Here is a 19,107-nt window from a genome sequence, read left to right as displayed (position 1 = left end):
AGTTAGTTCTCCGAAAACAAGGAACCAATCTTTTGTTATCAACCTTACCCGAGGAAAAGTTACAGTGAAATCTGACGATACGATGATCACTGGAAGAAAACTCTTCCCCCACCGAAACATGTTCAACTAGATCCTCAGAACTAGTAAGAACTAAATCCAAAATAGCAGTACCCCTAGTGGCTTCTGATACATGCTGATACAAAAAATTTTCGAGCACCAACTTAAGAAAGTCTCTTTCATACTGATTTCCAGATGAAAGGTTCTCCCAATCAATACCCGGGTAATTGAAATCCCCTAGTATGAGAACCCTCTTTCGCTTACACATGTAGGAAATTTCATCGTGCATTTTGGCGATGTAGTTTTGATCCCTATTCGGTGGATTGTAACAAACCCCAACAATAAGCTTATGACGTCTTTTGTTCTCAAGTTCAACCCATATGGTTTCAATATCACTTCTCTGTACGTTACACTCTCTAGCCTTCAAACATGATTTCACGTATATCAACACTCCACCCCCTTTCCTATCAGATCTATTTCTCAAAAAAGTATCGTATCCGGAGATGTGTAAGAAAGATTCATCCCCATCGTTTGCCCAAGATTCTGTAATGGCTATAAGATCCAAGTCCTCCACAACTATCATAGTTTCTAAAAAATCTTTCTTGTTACCCAAGCTCCTGGCATTTATTAACACACATTTTAATTTGCCCGGTGGTTTGTTGTCAATCGAGAAGCCATCCAAGTCAGAGGTGGGTAATTCCCCGTCAGTACTGTTGTGATTATCATTAACTAACCCGCATTCCCGACTACGTGGTCTGGGAGTAAAAAACCTGACCTAAGACTATCGTAAACCTCCCAGACCCCTCTCTTATTTAGATGGATCCCATCCGAACGAAGCCACCTATCGGTAAATGCGGGAAGCTCCAAGAACGTGACCCCAAGTGAGGAGCAAATGTCCTTCAGGCCTATATTGAATTGGTGGATCCTACTCCTATATCCCCTACTACCCCTTGGCAGCACTGGAATCACTGCCACATCTGAACCCCCCTCCCTAGCGGATAATAGTAAATCCCGGTACTCTGACAGAGACTCACTAATATTCGCTCCTACCTGATTTGTTCCCACCCACAGAATCACCCGCAAGGGCAACTTTCGGCGATGAAAAACGTCTCGAACGTTGCCAATCTTCCCCCCAGGAAGACAACAGCGCTCGAAACCCCGAAAATCCCTACACACTCGGTTCCCAAGTTCCCTAACCATAGAATCGCCGATGATTAAACCCCTATCACTATCCCCCTCTACCTCATCCACGACCACCCATTCGCCCTCTAAAATGTCGTTGTTCGTGGAGATTGCTTCTTCATCAACAGGTGGCTCGACGACCAGAGGGTCCGTTATAACCGGACCCTCTAGCACCCTAACTTTTTCCCGTAAAGCTTCGACCTCGTGTTCCAGCCTTTTTCTATCCAAGCACCCCTTACAATTGAAACTATCAGCTACTATACCCCTAGACCAGGGAAACCTCCCGTCGCAAGCTCTACACAACACTAGTCGAGGTCGAGGCATACTAACACTATTGCTAAAGCTAGATAATAATAATAATACTTAACAATACGAAAATGAGAAACGTTAACTGGAAATTAAAATAATGTAAAATACATTACTATGCAAAATATACGTAAGAGATTATACGAAAAAATTACGTAAAGTAGAATGCTCAGCACTAAATCACGAAGAATAAAATAAATATGTATATAAAGAATACAACACCCTCTAAAAAAAGTATTAAGCTACGAAGTACAATTTATACTTATTACAACTCTAACTAACTATCGACTCTAACTAACTAACAACTTAGCTAACTATCTCAAAACACTAACACTACAACAATAGGCCCAAATGGAAGGAAAACAACGTTATTGAGAGTACCCGGGAAAAAGTATACACTGTTTGCTAACACTAACGTCCAAAACCTACGAACTTATATCAAAGAAGCGAGCGAACCTGGCGAAAAAACAACGAAAATGAAATGCGAACGAGAAAAATAAATATAAGTCGATCGAAAATACACAACGAAAATTTAAAAAAAAATGAGAGCAATATAAAAAAAAAAAACCACTTATCTCACAATCCAACGTGCGCTAAAAAAAAAAGAAAATCACCGCAGAATATGACCCAAAAATAAACAACACGCTAAGTAAAACTCACGAGAACGAAGAAAAACACAAAGAAAGACACAAAATGGCGCACTGGCGTGTCGGTGAGCGGAGCGCGATAATAGCACGTCCGTTCCCAACGACGGCGAAGACGACCCTATAAAACTGCGATAAAACTATCACATTTCAATATGAGCGCCGTTTTTAGCTCGGGATACATCCAAACGGGGGAAAAGGTGCTCATTTTGAAATATCGTAGCTTTAGTTGAAATATGTATGGAGACAGATGACAGCACCACTGTAACACGAAAGCAAACATAACTCTGACAACATAAATACGTTAGGGCCACTCATACACACACACACACAACACGTTCCTGCACGTAACCGATTCGTTAGAAATTCTCTAGAGCAGCGTTTCTCAACCTATAGTCGGCGTCGATGGCATAAGTGGTCCGCAGTCAAACTTGATAACTTATTTCTGAATGAAAAATTATTTAATTCCATGGCCCTCACATCCTAGAGCAGGGCCCCTAGGCTGGGATCTGTGGCGGGCGCAAGCCAGATTTTTCACGGGCTCTTCTATAGTGAATTTATAGCATGAAAAAACAAAAAATGATAACTGACCCGGGCCCCAGAGCTGAAGACCTGTCAGCCCCACCCTTGTGGGGAGCCATGTTAATATTAGTAATATGCATAAGTGTTCAAATAAAAATTACACATTTATACATGTACTTAGGTTCATCATACCTCATCGAGGGAATTGCCATCTTGAATACGTGATATCATTAATCGTAGAAAAAAAAAGTCATATAATGTAATTTTGCCAAATTCTATTTGTAATCAATATGTCAAGTCAATACCTGTACAAGGTGACGGAAAGAATCATCCGATTTTAAAATTGTGTAGGCATTTTTCGAAATTGAAAAACAGAACGGTAAGTAATATGATAATATAAAGGGTGAGGGAGAAATGTCTACGTATTATGAACAATATTATCAAAGGTTGATTTCAAGCGAAGAAACATTTTGAAATCAAACGATTTTTCTTTTCTGAATCACACTGTATATGAAAATGAAGGAACATACACACACCTTCCTACACTTCCAATTACATAATAAAACAGAACTGCCAACTAAATATTGAAAAATAATTTGATTTCATTCATCACAGAGAAAAAAAGGACGTTCCGAAAAATGCTTTTGAGACATGAGATAGCACATTTACTAACAGTAAATCGGGAATGTCGCGAAAAATCCTCACATATGGTCATCCTGTGTAGGTGGGATCGCATACCTATAAATTTCTTATCAAAAGAAAGTCGTGGTTAGAAAAGTTTGGGAATCCCTGCCCTTGGGGAACGAAACATCGCTCATAGAAAATGCACATTTTGCTTTTATGACTCTGTTTTTTCACTATACGTTTTTAACCGGGTGTGTTTTCGTTTTGCTTCCCCCACCCGCCAACCCATGCATTATGTTATATTCGAATTATTTTCTAGCTTAAGGGAGTCTCTTCCGTATGTTATAACCGCAGTGTATGTTTAAAACGGGGTATGTAATAACAGAGGTGAGAATATATTGAAGCGAATGAAACAAAAATCGAAGGTTGCGGAACCGTATGTTATATCCGGGCATCTTATAAGTGTACTCGAGTGTAGTTAAGATTCCCATTTACCGAATTCACACGCGCGCACGCACACACACACACACAATTTTTCTCAATGCAATATGAGCATTTGAATATTTTTTTCGTGAAATACATTTTTGTGTTCACTGCGATTTCAGGAGCTTATTTTCAAAGGGGAACATTTCCACTTTTGCTAAATTTACAGTAACAGTAAAAAACGCATTTCTCCGGAATGCGTTTGCTTCACTAAAAGTAGAAAATAGCGCAACACACAGACAGCATGTAGAAATGGTAGAAGAATATTAAAATATTAAGTTTCTTGATCAACATTCAAGGGAATTATCCACGTTTGAATTTCGGAAATGTTCTGTTTTGAAAAAAAATTAGTGGGACCTTAACCTTTTGATTAAAATTGGAGCTGTTCAAGTCTAAAAAAATTGGAAATTTCAACTTCACCTGTTGATTCCAGAAGGTTTTAACTAACCCAGGAAGGTACCCTTACAGCCCTCTCGTCGTTAACATAAGGAACACGATCATTCTACTGTGGAACCTCCCATAACGGACATTCGAGTTAGCGGACACAACTTTGAATTCGTCGACGAGACTCAATGTATCTTACTATCCACTAACGTGCACTCCTGGTTAGTGGACAATATTTTCGGCCCCACGTGTGTCCGTTATCGAGAGATGAAAAATACCGAAGTGTACGAAAATGGTGGATGTGTTGTTGCCTTTTAATAGAAACGACTACCTTTACATATGTAATTTCTACCAAAAATATTCTTGTTTCTACCAAAAAAACTTGGAACACGGCAATACAGCACGAAATAATCCCGGGAGATATCCCAGCATAATCTGATAGAGCTTATCCCAAACATTCGCACGTAAACAAAGTGCATTTCGGAAAAAGTGGAAGTGTTTCCATGAAAATATTTGTGACAGCCCTTTGTTTTCACTCCCTTCAATAATTAGCAAATTGAATTTAAAGCAATAAATTTCAATTTTTGCAAAATTTAGTGATACCCTCGTGTGTAGGATCTCAGTTTCCTGATTCTCCTCGATGACGTATGGTGAACCTAAGTATAATTTTATTTGAGGGAACCCCCATATGGATATCATTAATATCAATTACTAGCTGATACCCGGCGACGTTGCCCGCCCCGTAAAAAATTTATATATGTATAGCTTATTAATTATTTCTTAATCAAAAAAATTTCTGCATCAAGTAAGAGAAAATTACTTTTATATTTAAATATTTTAATTAAAATCTTCAGGCAATCGCTTGTGGATACACAATATTGTTTCTTTTTTCATCTGGTGTGTAGATGTACAAATTTTTGCTATTACCAACACGCGAACAGGTGACGAAAAGATGTGAAAAACAGGGCTCAAATAAGTTGATACCTGCCACTGCTAACGACTGGCCTTGCGCTTTGTTGATTGTCATGGCAAAAGTTAAACGAATCGGGAACTGTAATCGCTTGAAAGTGAATGGCATTTCTTCGGTGATAATTGGGATACGTGGAATGAAGACTTCTTTTTCTTTGTCACATCCAATTAGAATCGTTGCTTCAATGATGCAATTGTGCAATTTCTTCGCGTAGAGTCTGGTGCCATTGCAGAGTCTCGGTGTGTCCAAATTTCTTAAAAGCATTATAGGTGCTCCGACTTTGAGGGTCAAATTGTGTGGTGGCACACCCGGAATATCCAAAGGAGTTCAGAAATTCTGCAGGATACAGAACTAAATGTCTGTGCCGTGTCTGTGACAGTGTCAACCGATTTGTAAGATGTGGAGTCTCCCGGAATAATTTTTAGGATTTTTTCGTTGATCTTGTTCACACTGTCATTTTTCGGTGCTAGAATCGCTCTCAGAAAGCCACTCATGGTTTTGGTCATTTTGTTGAATGTTTGGGAAGACTTTGTCTGCAAGTTCTTGAACTGAGTTTAACAACTGGCAAAATCCATTTGGGAACGTAATCGGTCCAGTGCTTGGGTCTACTGGTTGGTCAACTGATGTGAAAATGATAGCAGTGCTGAGTCATTTCGCAGTTGAACTCGCATGTTTGTGGATAATGATAATTTTTTAACTTCGTGCCAGAGTGTTGATGATTTGAGGCAAGCATTGAGTTCATCAGTTGGCGTTGAACATTTTTATTCCCAGTTTTGTCGTCGTAGTTGTTGTTCTCTGTCGTTAGCGACGTCATACGTTCAGCTTGTGCAGCGAATATTATTCAAATGCCTTTTACGCATTTTTTAAATTGAAACTATACCTCTACGATGGGTGGTTGATGAGATAAAGGCCGCATTATCACTTACAGGGCACCCTGTATATAGGCTAGCAGAAATACCCCGGCGCTTCCCGGGTTTTCTGCAATTAATGGGAGGATTGGAAAAGTGACAAACCGTTATAAAGGAATAAACTGTTATAATAACAGAATTAAAGGTGTGACAAACCATTGTAAAGGCATATATACACGTCTGAAACGCATTGTTGGAAACCACGGTAACCAAAGTAAACGTTCCGAAATTAATTGTTGAGTCCCCAAAACCATTGTTGCCCGACAGTTTTTTTTGCCCATTTCGGGCATTTGTCCAGCTCTGACGAAGTTTTAAAGTAGCCTACGGTTCAATCCCGGACCTGTTTGGTATGTATGCAAAATCTGGCGACGATCGGTCTAAAACTGTAGATTTGTATAAAGAGCATACATACATACATACGTTCACATTTATATATAAGACTATATATAAATGATGATGACGTAATACTTGAACGGCCCCTATACCGTTATAACGAATCCGAAGAGACTAGAGAAATCACTTCGTAATAACGAAATTTCGTTACAAAAGGAATTCTAGATTTTTACATTGTTCCTATGTAAACTTTTCTGGGGGTTTAAAAAGTTTTCGTTAAAACGAGATTTTTGCTATAACGGTATTCGTTAAAACGGGAATTGACTGTATTTCACAATACTGAGTCGTTGACGTGACCGTCTGGTTTGAGCACTGAGCTATAAGGTTTGAGCGGCAAAACGTGTCTAGTCCCTCCGCGCAGGCGCGCTCTTTTCCCATGCGCCATCCAGTGGTGGACGCTGTCGCCACAACAGGCACAGGCGTACGCAGAATTTTCCCAATTGGATTCTTCTGAACGGGGGGGGGGGGGGTTTACGTTTTTGCCTGCAAAATAACACTGTAATCTCGGCCCTTTTGCGTACGCCAATGCATACAGGGTGTCCCATGAATTCGTAAAAAGTTTAAAAATTGATAAAAATGGTATATTTGAATGCTGTTTGCTGAAAGTTATTCTCACGAAGAGGGAATTCAAATTTTTGTCGACAGAAGGTCAAGGAAACCAGTCCGGCATGAGTGATCGGGCTGAACCTTGCTTCAATATCTTTTGTGCTCGAAATATTGGTTTGAATCACTGGCTTTTCACTAATATGAAAAAAACAAACAGTCCCATGGGTCATGATGCTGATCTTTTTGATTTTGGGTCGGAGCCGAAAAAGGTTAAGAACCCCTGAGTTATCGGAATGGTCTCACGATGACCACGCATGATACAGGATTGTAGTCGAACTTTCGACAACACTTGGGATTACGCACAAATTAATCACGAGAGGGGAGTTGGCTATCAACTTTTTGGCCCCAATGTAAACTGTCCAGGACTTTGCGGGGGGAAGATGAGTGATTCCGTATCTAAAAGGACGTATAAAAAACGAAGTTAATGGAGACTTCATCCTCCAATATATACTTCACACCGAAGCATTTCATCAATGTAATGATACTGAAGATAAATCTTCGTTTTAATAAAACGAAAAAAAAAAAAAAATCAGGTTTATGCTATCAGTGGTCGGATCCTCATCGTGACGTTCTTCCCGACATGCACCAATTCGTTAGAAGTTCCTCGAAGGAATGTTTGCAAAGACCATGTGCAGTTTATAGTAGTAGTGGGATGTTCTACAACTACTCACCCCTACGCCAAATAAAAAAATTAAAAAATCGTAACTTACCCATAACAGAGCTGTTGACGAACTTGATTCGGAAATTTGCTCGTCTTTGTTTATGAGAAATGGGAGCCGACGGAGAAGATCGCGGTTCATAGATATCGGTTCTCCGGAACAGACTAAACAATACTGTCTTCAAGTCTCTGAAGTGTATAGGGAGGCCTCATAACAGTGAGATTAGATATTACAATAATTCTAGAGTTTTTATCATTTTTCGCCGAGTTTTTATCACACGTCGGGATGGATTTGGTTTTTGAAGTCTACTTTTCTAGAGTGAGTGTTGTGTAAATTTAAGCTAGGAAGAGGAACCCAGACAGGGTCGCCTTAAGAGCATTATGGGCCCTCAAGAGAAAAGATGGAAAACCCCCTGGAGGTTCCAGGTGTGGCCGGGTTAGCCGATGCGTATCCCCAGAACATCACTTTGCCCGTGGGCCTTCTATGATGCTGTTAAGACGACACTGAACCCAAAACCGAATGAAACAGCGATTCGGTCATTTGCCATTTTCACTTCAAAATATGAAGGCAGATGGCACCACCAATAGGACGCCAGAACAAGTATAGCTCTGACAATATAAACACATTAAGGGGCCACGCACATATACAAATAAATTTCATGCTCCCTTTTACCTATGTACTCTGTACATATACCCACACACAACACGTTCCTGCGTGTAACCGATTCGTTAGAAATTCCCTAGTGGAATGTTCACGAGGTGCATGCACCTCATTGAGCGCGCAGTAGTATATCATCACAAAAACAATGCGTCGGGACTGCGGTCAATTCATGAAATGAAACGATTAGTTTGAAATTAATATGTTCTGAATCCAGGAATAAAACCGCACGTATTCGAGCAAGTTCCGAATCGCAAATCAAATGAAATGCTTGCGAATCCGACGAACTTCGAGAGACTATTTTTTTCTGACAAATCATTCTGAAACGTCAATAGTGTAGGCTGTACATCACAGGTGCATAGGAAAGTCCCTTCTATTCTGGAATAACTCCTGAATAATTAATCCTAGACTTCCCATTCGAAAAAATATCCAAGTAACGTGTAGACCTCAGATACGTCGTTCATAGTCTATATCTCAAAAACATGTAAAGGTACGAGGCTGCAAGTTTGAAAATTTCCACGTTCTTCTTAAAATCTCATAATATATGAGGGCAAAGTACAACAAAAATTACAAAAATCGGGAACTAATGCGCGCAGAGCACAAAATTCCAAAGAGAATGACACCAAAAAACGTCGGGCCCGAACCCAAAACCAACGAGCGGTATTGTCACTAATATACAAAGTGATGCCGTAAGTCCCTTGGCCGCTAACTACTGGCGAACCGTTGATCATGCTTCCAGTTAGGAAAATCATCCAAATAACATGTAGATTTCAGATACGCCATTCATATTGCAAGGGGGATTGTATAGTTATTAAAAAAGAAAATTAACTTCTCATTTGGCTATTCTGGCCTAAAACACCTAATACAAATACAAATACAAATACATATACAACGCTACAACAGGCAAATTGCCCAACGAGGTGGTTGACTTAAGAACATCATAGATCCCCGAGCCATTTTTTGGAGACCCTACCTACTACCCCCCCCCCTTCCGCGGAACCCCCAACGAATCGGTACATGCGGGAATGTGCGTGTACGTGTAGTGCAACCTGACGTAAAGTTTGTTTCTGTGACCCGCTGTCAACAGTTCTTGACCCGTCTCTTCTGAGGAAAAAAAATTAATGTTTTTAAATACAACATTCGCCGAGATATTTGAATTCAGAAATCACTGAAGATGAAGAAAAGAACAGCATAATGAGCTTACTTAGTTTATTCCACTTTTTCCCTCATTTTCAGCAATTTTTTAAATATCCAAGCGAATATTGCACTTAACAACATACACTTTTTATCTGTTTTGGGCTCAAGAGGCAACAACTTTCTAATTAGAAGTTGGAGGACAGGGATGACCAAATAAAAAGTTAATTTTCTTGTTTCAATAACTATACAATTCTCCTTGCAATATGAATGACGCTATCTGGCGTCTACACGTTATTTGGATACTTTTTTCCAAATGAAAGTATGCTTCTAGGGTCCACGGTTTGCGAGTTATTCCGGGATAAAGGGACCTTCCCGTGCATCCTGTATACGTACGCGTATCGATGAGATGTCATATTTCAATGGATAGATATGATTCAAACGAAAAACTTACCACGCTAACGGTACGTTAACCGTATTGTTCATTCTACTCCTCATATCCAGGTCGTCGAAATCCATGAGTAGAAATCTACGTGTCGGGGCGGCGGCTACGAAATCATACGCTGTTTGTACAAATGTAAAGACACAAGGAATGAGGTTTTTGTTTTTTTCTTGTTGCGACACGTCTCACCAGGTGTTCGATCCCATCAAACCTCAAATGTTGCAAGTTGGTCGCTCGGCACACGGAATAGTATATACGTATCAACTACTCATCATTACTACTACGGTAGCAGATTTTGACTCGAATGATCATTTCACACACACACAGACACAGGTATTGAATCACATGTCGTGAGACGAGACGAACATTTCCGGCTTTTTCGAATAAAAAAAAAAAATGTGCCATACGAATGGAAGTGGGTAAAATCAGGCACAGACACAAGCTCTTCTTCGTGATCTTCTTCCCGATTCTCTATCAGTAGGTTTCGTGGATGTTATTTTATTGTAATTTCGGTCCATAAAATATTTTAGCGTTTCCTGCCTCCAAATCACGAAAGAGAGAAGAGACCAAATTTGTGTATTTTTTGTTGGTTCTTGTCCCGGTGAAACGCAAAACGCGACTAACCCGTGTTATCACACAACAACAACAACAACTACCGTATTATATATTATTAAAACGGCCATCACGTCACGGATTTTTATTATTTTTTGCCGTATTTCATCGAACCACGAGACAATGAAGTCACAAAGAAGAACAAGAAACGCCGGAAGCCGTCCTTGGCGGTTTTGTAGTTTTTATATACATACACGAGTGAGTGAGTGCATATGTATTATGTGTTCAGCTGGACCTAGTGATGTGATGTGATGCATCGCCTACTTCTACTACAAAGTGAAATACTTTTTTCCCGGAATATATCGGAAGAGTTCGATGACCACCATAAATGAACGGCCATCGCCGTCTTTCTCACTCTCTCTCTCGCTCGTTCGCTTTCCACCTCCAAAACATTAGAAGTAAACTATTGAGTCGTCCCGAAAGTTATTTTTCGGTTATTTTTCTTCTGAGCTTTTTGATGAAGAAAGAGGGAAACTTCACCTTTATTAACACTTAAATGACCGCATGTTATTTCCCTTAGGCCGTATTACACTATAAAAGTTTTCTAAAAGTCCTTTTATAAAACTCGAAAAATTCAACCAATAAGATTTGCATTTGCAATAAGTAACCTATGAGCTTTATTCGTTGGATTTTCTGAGTTTTATGAAAGGGATTCTATCAAACTTTTATAGTGTAAAACCGGCGATTTTCTCGTTTGGAAATGAAAAACAAATACATATAGGGGGAAAATTAAAAATCCACATATTTATTAACCTTATAATACTAATATATTATAAAGGTGGTTTTTAAAATAAGTTTAGTAATTCCGCAGGGTATGATATTTTTGAGAGCAAGTTCCTTTATGCAAAGGTACAGCACAAAAGTTACAAATATACCTTGTTTCACTCCTTTTTTTTTTATGGGTTGCACAGACTCGACTCGTATCATATTTTGCTTTCACACACCATTCACTAATATACCGTATTTTGTAGGTTTCATCGGATTACATGTATTTTGTATAACCTATTTGTATTAGGACCTTGTAATGCATTGGTTTAAAAATGCCAAAATCGTAAAATGTGCTCAAATTTAGCTCTACTCATAACCTTAGAGAAGATTGGTGTTTCAATAAGGGGATCAGTTGACCAGTATTCCTTCAAATCTGATTTAAAGTTTTGCTCCATTAGAATTATCAGAACAATGAATTTCTTCAATTCTGTACATGTCACATGTTGAAATTTCAAAGTTTTACGCTGAGGTTTATACTTGTTCCAGTTTTGCTCATAATAAATATTGGTTTGTTCCGCCATTATGGGGAAAAAATCATTATCCAGAAACAGTGCAGCACATTGCGGTATGCTTTGAACATCTTCTGGTAAAATATTTACTCCAGAATTGCTTCTAGAATTGCTTTCAAAAGCTTCTAGATTTATGGTTCTGTCCTTTTTTATCCAAACATCTTCCTTTTCCGATTGTTTGGACTCACTTGAACTTATATTTAGTTGCGTAGTTTTACGTTTGCGCACAATAATCTCGTCATCACTATCACTATTTTTCGGGCACACCCTTATGAATTTTATAAATAGTCACCATCATACATACTTATCTTCAGAATCGGTAATAGAATCACAGTCGTTATCGCTCGATATATCGTCTATATATCGAGAAAATCTCGAAAATCGTCTGCGTAAGACTCCAGAAAACTCATTTCGTTAGGGGTCATTCAAGTATTACGTAAGCAGATTTTCAGCCATTTTTGACCCCCCCCCCACTTGTCAGCAAAATTTCGTCTGCAGCTTAGAATATTTCATGTCTTCAAAAAGGGGTGGTTGATGACGTAAGCAACCTTCAAACCCCACTGCCCACTTGTTATCAAAAGTCAGCAAATCCGAAACCCCCCTCCCCCCTCGATGCTGACGTAATACTTGAATGACCCCTTACACAAACTAGTGTTCTTTCTTGACATTATTCAAGAGAATTTAATTTTCCTTAAATTGAAATTATTATGAGAATACCAGTGCCCAGCAAGCTCAAGATGTATATACGCACTAAAGCCTGCAACACGCGAATTCATTCGAATATTTTGTAATACTTAGCAACTATACTGTTAGAACAGATAATTGTCAGAGAAAAGAGATAAAAACGAGAAATCTCGTTGCCGGTCTTTTTACGTATCAGCATTGAAACACGAGAAATCTCGTGAGCGATCGTTTAAGTGTTTTAAGCGACGTATCCTATAAATTTTGTTATTTTCTTCTATTTTAAATATCCGTCTTTGTAGAATTCAGCTGGTTTTTGGAGGTGAAAAGTTCTTTCTTTCACACCTCCGGTCTATCGCCGTGCAGACTTCAGAGTTCATTACACAAACCCTTGAAGTCAATTTTTCAAAAATGACTTAATACTTCATTCGATTGCAAATGAAATGCGGGAAATTTCATGTCAATTGGCTAATTTGTTCCTTGAAAATAAAAGGAAGAAATATTGAATTATAGTGCAAATGTGTGCAAAAAAAAAAAAAAAATACTTTGAACATGATTTTCTCAGATTGCAGTTTTTGAACTCATCCGTGAGCTTAAAAAAAATACGGCACCAAAAATTTTGAAATTTTGCAGAAATTCTTATTCGCGCGACATGTGTAAATATAATATTTTACACGTGTCATTATATAAATATTCCGATTTTGCAATTGACCAATGGGAAGGTTGAATTCACACACACATAGATTTTTGAAATTTATATTTTTTCAAAGTCTAAAAGTTCATAAAAATGTAACGAGTGGTCAGATATCGAGGGAAACAAAAGAACCAAAACCAAAAGTATTCGGATGATGTGACGAACACAGAGGATCTCACACACTCGCTTCGGAAACATGTTCTGATGAGGTTGAAGTTAGGACTGTTAACACATTGGTGACCGGCATTTTTCCTCAGAGTTTCTCATCTCACCGGCGATTATTTCGGAATTGGATGCAGAAGTGAAACAATGTAAATAAACTTTTGATGAATCATTAATATATTAAATTATAATGATTTAATATATTAATGAACTTTATGTAAAATTTCTTTTTGGTATGATAAGTGGTGTAGCAATCACCTATGTGTAATGGTACACAACGGGTTTTGCAAATATATCTTGTTTCGCTGCGTTTTACTTTTGGAGAGCATACTCTACAGTCTACGCGTTCTAGTTGGATTTTTTTTTCTACCAGCGACTATTTTCTCTAAAATGTGGATCATTGTAAGGAGCCATACTAGAGGTATGCTGAACAACAATTACACTCTATGCTCTTCAAGAATGCACTGACCGAACGAAGCTGACGCGAAACAAAGGCGCACCGATCACGAGTTTACTCGTGGCCGGTCAACAATGTGTTAAGGCATTTTGGGATGATTAGTCTCTTTGTGGAAATAATGAGCGTTTATTTTTTGAAGCACTAAAGGCACTTAGTGTTTAGTGAGCGAGTCCCTAATGAAGATGTGAGCTAAAGGACTCTTTGGATTAACTGAGAAGGAAAATGTGGTGAGTAAACCAAAATGACTTTTTTTTTGTTAAATGTTATGATTTAGCCTCGGATTTTTATGAAATGCCATATTTTTTTAATGGCAAGTCATATTTCGAGCATTTTCGAGCTATTGGTTATATTTTAGGAATTTTAAAGCATTAGATCATTTTTCTAATGTTTTATTACCGAAAATTTTATTCTGCGTGTTGTAAGCACTTTCTTCAAAGATATACATAGTTATGCACTTACAAGAAATTCTTTTTGTTTTGGAAAAAAATTTTGCATTCCCATTGGCCACGTTTTTGTTCTCGGACACAGGGCCGTCATTTCAACTTTTTCCAGGGGGGGGGGGGCAAAGCACATGTAATCAATGTATGTACATATATATATATATCATTTTTAGTGTATTTTTAAAAGACCACCAGCCCCCCCCCCCTCCCCAAGTGACGGGCCTGCTCTCGGAAGATCCTTTTGCTATGTTTCTGAACGACACGCCAAGCACTTGTGAATTTGCGAAAGATGTTATTCATTCGGATCTGGAATGATCACATCAAAAAATATTCACAACTTCGGCACAACTCACATTTGAAAGCGAATAAAATGGTAGTAAATTGTGCCCAATGACGGTAGACCGGAGTTGTGCACGGTTCAAAAGAAGAACCGATGCATTTTATTTTGTAAAATGTGTTAAAAGTCCCAGCAAGAAACCGATTTGATATGGAGCAGCATTGCAATACAGCTCCTTGAGAAACAATCAACGCGACTGCAGAAACTAGACGTCTGCTTTATGACAAGTTTTTTTTTTTTTTTTTCAAATATTGCTCCATCTGCAATTTAAAAAAAGAAGAACAAGAAGAAAAACTTTGCAAAGTAGTTTCCTCAAATATTTCTTAGAAGAAACTAAGCAATAGCAGTTTGTTTTTAAACATTTAATTTGAAACTGCATGTCATAAAATTCAGGGTGATTCTTGAATGTTATAAAGAACAGTTATTCAGCATAAGGGGTAGGCGTGGTTTTCATTTGAATCTAGTGAGCGAAATTTAATCAAAAATGTAAATTTTGGTTTATTTTTTAACTTAAGATAATACAAATACAAATACAAGGCCGCAATAGGTAAAATGCCAAACGAGGTGGATGAGGAAAAGATGCCACAACAAATATGGATGCCATATATTTCCGAAATACAGCAGCCCAATTAAAAATGCAATCATAAAAACTAAAGACTATATATATGATAAAATATAATACAAAATGCCCATAAAAAGCATTTATCTAGTACAAGTACAAGTACTAACGAACAATAACTATGAAAAAGAAGAGATGAAATAACGGGAAAATTATAAGGCAATATTTTTGAATTTAATTCAAATTAAGGTAATATTTTGAAGGCCCTGATGCCATACATTATAATAGTGATAATGAGATAGTAACCGAGAGAGACGGCGTGGTGGTAAGATGTTCGTCTACCACCGTGAAAAGGTTGCTGTCGCGGACCCAGGTTCAAACCGAGGGAGGATATAGTCAGATGTCTTCGACCTCTTTCTAGTCGCGAGCACTGCGGGTACCCCATCATCAAAAAGAAGAGCACCCTTATGACAAGTTTGATGCGTATATGATCAATATGATTTCTATCCTTGAATACATTTACACCAGGTATTTAATTGGGACGTTGATCAAGTGCTTTCGAGAGGGAAATCTGACACGAGCATCGAGTGCTCTGGGTGCTCGCAAGCAACAAGGTTGAAGATGCCTGCACGTTGTCCGAGGGGAGAGGGTGCCTCCGAGAAACCTAACCATTTATTTGATTTATAAAAATAACAATATGCCTTCCATTACTGGAGGCTTGAATAAAATTTATGTTGTACAATGTATACGTTACGGTAAATGGGATAAATCGGTTATATATTATACATAATAACCGGTTGTTATGCATATTTTATCAATCGTCTTGGGAAGTTTGATAAATACTTGAAATTTATCGCCTTTATCTGCGATTATGCATAATACCGTAGTGTAATTGGTGAATTTGATGAATATAAAAAAATTTTCAAATAAGTCTATTATGTAGGATTAAGATAGTCGGTACCTGATGTAACGATAACAAATTTTACGATCGCACCTCAATATAATGATACGATACATGAATGAATTATCATGTTTATTATATCACATATAGTACGATTTATCATGTTTACGAACGACGCGACACTTGGTGGTAATCACTAGTGAAAGTGACCATTTTTTAGTACTTACTGAATTTACCAACGGCACTTGGGTATTATGCATAGTTGCCGGTAAAAGTGATTAATTTATGGAAATTCATCAAACTCACCAAAATGCTCGCGATTATGTATAATAATCGGTTTATTCTGTATAATAACCGCATTTATCACATTACCGTATTACACATACTGTACTGAAGGAAAAAAAAAGAGGAAGAAAATCCTCGGTAATTTGAGGGCTCTTGTTCGACTCGAGGCCACTGTTGTGGGCCTGTTGCTCCGTTTGCTCATCCAGAAGAAGCCAATGCTCGCAATAGCAGAAAATGGTCTTGCATAATTTCGTACTAAATGGCAAAAAATAGTACGTTAGGAAAAGAGAATTTTTGAGGTGAATTTTACCATAGATTTTTCATTGAGTTGTGACCTTATGACTGACTGATGATTCGGACATGATCTCATGAATTGTAATTGCCTTAAAAATAACAGCGGAAAAAAATGTACTTACAGGAAGAAGAAGACGGACGCCATGTCAGCAGTGTACGGCGAATGGTCCATTCCATAAGGGATGAAAGACTTCAGCTGTAAAATGAAATCGACATTATTTTGCTGACGACATGTGCATTAATTAATAATCGTAGCACACATCGTATTCGGAAATCAATATTTGGCGTTGAAGCTGAAAGCCTCTGTGGGATGAGGAGAGGCTGATATACAGTAGTAATATCATATTCCAAAAATAATTAGCTGTCGTACATCCGTGCTGTTATTAATTAGCAGTACCGTTGAAATTTCGGGCTTGGTTTCGAGTGTGATAAACGAATGAGACGGCCTGGCTTACTTTTCTTTCTTTCAAACCAAACGCAACTCCGGTCTATCGCCATGGGCAATTTACTACCGATTGAGTTGCGTCGGAAGTGTGAGTGTGTATACCTAACAGTTTGAGTGCGTATATGGTGGTGTGCGTGAATTCTTAGTGCTGCCACCTATATTTTAAATTTTGAGTGAAACGTAGTGATTGAATGTTTGCACTGTTGTGGGCCTGTTGCTCTCTTCAGAGAGACTTTAACCGGGAGATCGGCTATAGCATTCGCGCCTCGAAGTAGAGAATCAAAAGAACCATGTGAACCTGGTTCAAAGATCTTGCAACGTGGAGCAAAAAATAATTTTGTGGCCCTGGTGTGAAAACAACGCCCTCTTCAATGCCGTTGTGTATAACCCACATAACCCAATAACCCACACAACAGAAAGGTTGTTATAGTCCTAGTCTTGAGGCCCGACAGTAATCAGAGAGGCGGATTTATGGTTTTGCCGCCTGTGGGCTACACACATTTTGACGCCCTTCTCTCATTCTAATATAATTCTCTTAATCACTCATTCCTCGAATTTGTCGCCCCGGGCTATAGCCCGATTAGCCCATACCCCCTGTAAATACGCCATGTCTCTAACCACCCTTTTTGTCACTCACGTGATAGCATGATTTCTTGGTCACTTCTTGGTCGTTCACTGACCTAGTTTCTAGCTCTCTTGATCACTCTTTTCGTTTCCCACCAAACTCACACCCTGTCTAGGTCACTTTTTAGGTCGCTCACTAGATCACTTTCGGTTATTCGCATGCTTGCACGTTTTTTCAGACATTTACATGCTTGAGCGCACACTCTGGTCACTCTTTTAATCGCTCACTCACCCGGTCCTGCGTTCTCTCGGATACTCACTGACCTGGTCTCCCGCTCTCTAGGTCACTTCTTTGTTCGCTCACTGGCCTATAGCGCTTAGCTTTATAGGTCACTAATTTGCTGGAAAACTCTCTAAGTCACTCTTTTGACCACTCACTGACATGGCCTCTTGATCTCTAGGTCACTTTTTTGGTCTGTTACGTGCTTGCAACTCTCTAGGTCAATCGTTTGGTTATTCACCGTCCTAGCTTCTCGCTTTCTGGGAAGAGGCAGATCTATGGTTTTACCCCCTGCGGACTATACAAATTTTGCCGCTCTTCCCCCATTCTAATCATTTTCTTCGCCACTCATTTCTTGAACTTTCCACCCCTTCGAACTTGCTGGACTATAGCCTGCAAAGACTTCCTGTAAATACTCTTCTGAATGAGCTTAATACCAAAAAAATGTTAGAAAATCAATGTGGGCGGGAGGAGGAACTAAAAGTCCTGGCTGGGTAATAATAAAGAAATAACAAGAATAACTAAAGTACTCAACTTGTCCGGTGACAGCTTGAATACTGTACAGAGCTTATATAGTCAACTCTTTCAAGAACTGAATTTCCAGGTGGGACACAACGCAATTTACTAACCTAACCACTATACGATCACGGCGCCTCCAGAAGGGAAAAGCGTTCGGCGTCTGAGGAGTTCTGCCACAAAATATACCCTATTCATTGGACGGCGTTTTAATCTCCAAATTAGTCTTTCTCCATTGGGTGAGTCTCGTCATAAATTCTGAATAAAAAAAAAGTGAAAGGGATGAGAAACCATAAAATATCATCCTGTTTATTGCACCCGGCGACGAATTCCATAAACAAGGTCCTGATAAAAGGAACTTAAAGCCAATTACAGCCATTTTCGGTTTCTCGCACCATAACGAGAAGAAAACATAAAAGGAAAAGCACCTTGAAATTCAGCAGAGATCCCAAAAGGACTCGTCAAGGTTTATCTTGAATCGCAGCAGATAAGACACAAAGAGGAAATATGCTCATCGAGATACCGCATGCATTAACCTCGGCCCGTGTCGTGTTTTTCTTTCCTTAAGCTATTCTTACGTTAAAAAAATGAGTATTCATTCGACAAAGAACTTGAACGAACCCTTTTTCTGT

The 19,107-nt window shown here is 38.7% G+C and overlaps 1 protein-coding gene across 2 annotated transcripts in view; it reads right to left on the bottom strand.

The window, feature by feature from the left end:
* Nucleotides 1–18,640, bottom strand: part of LOC149070641 (uncharacterized) — a 32,883-nt gene extending 14,243 nt beyond the window's left edge. Inside the window, exons 1-2 of one of the 2 annotated variants that reach the window (XM_089249023.1) lie at nucleotides 18,495–18,640; nucleotides 16,793–16,866 (exon numbers count right to left, since the gene is read on the bottom strand). In XM_089249023.1, coding sequence (XP_089105149.1) covers nucleotides 16,793–16,842 — 50 coding nt within the window. In that variant the 5' untranslated portion in view covers nucleotides 16,843–16,866; nucleotides 18,495–18,640. Of the gene's footprint in view, nucleotides 1–9,983; nucleotides 10,626–16,792; nucleotides 16,867–18,494 lie in introns of those variants that run through there. The other variant, XM_089249022.1, reaches the window with a different exon arrangement.
* Nucleotides 18,641–19,107: the final 467 nt, after the last annotated feature.

Source organism: Pholcus phalangioides, unplaced genomic scaffold (genome assembly GCF_987345545.1).
Source record: "Pholcus phalangioides strain wild (caught in Gottingen) unplaced genomic scaffold, Ppha-v1.0 ptg000021l_1, whole genome shotgun sequence".
Classification (NCBI taxonomy): Eukaryota; Metazoa; Arthropoda; class Arachnida; order Araneae; family Pholcidae; genus Pholcus; species Pholcus phalangioides.
The sequence above is the reverse complement of the archived record's forward strand: the minus strand, read 5'-3'. Positions and strand labels throughout refer to the sequence as shown.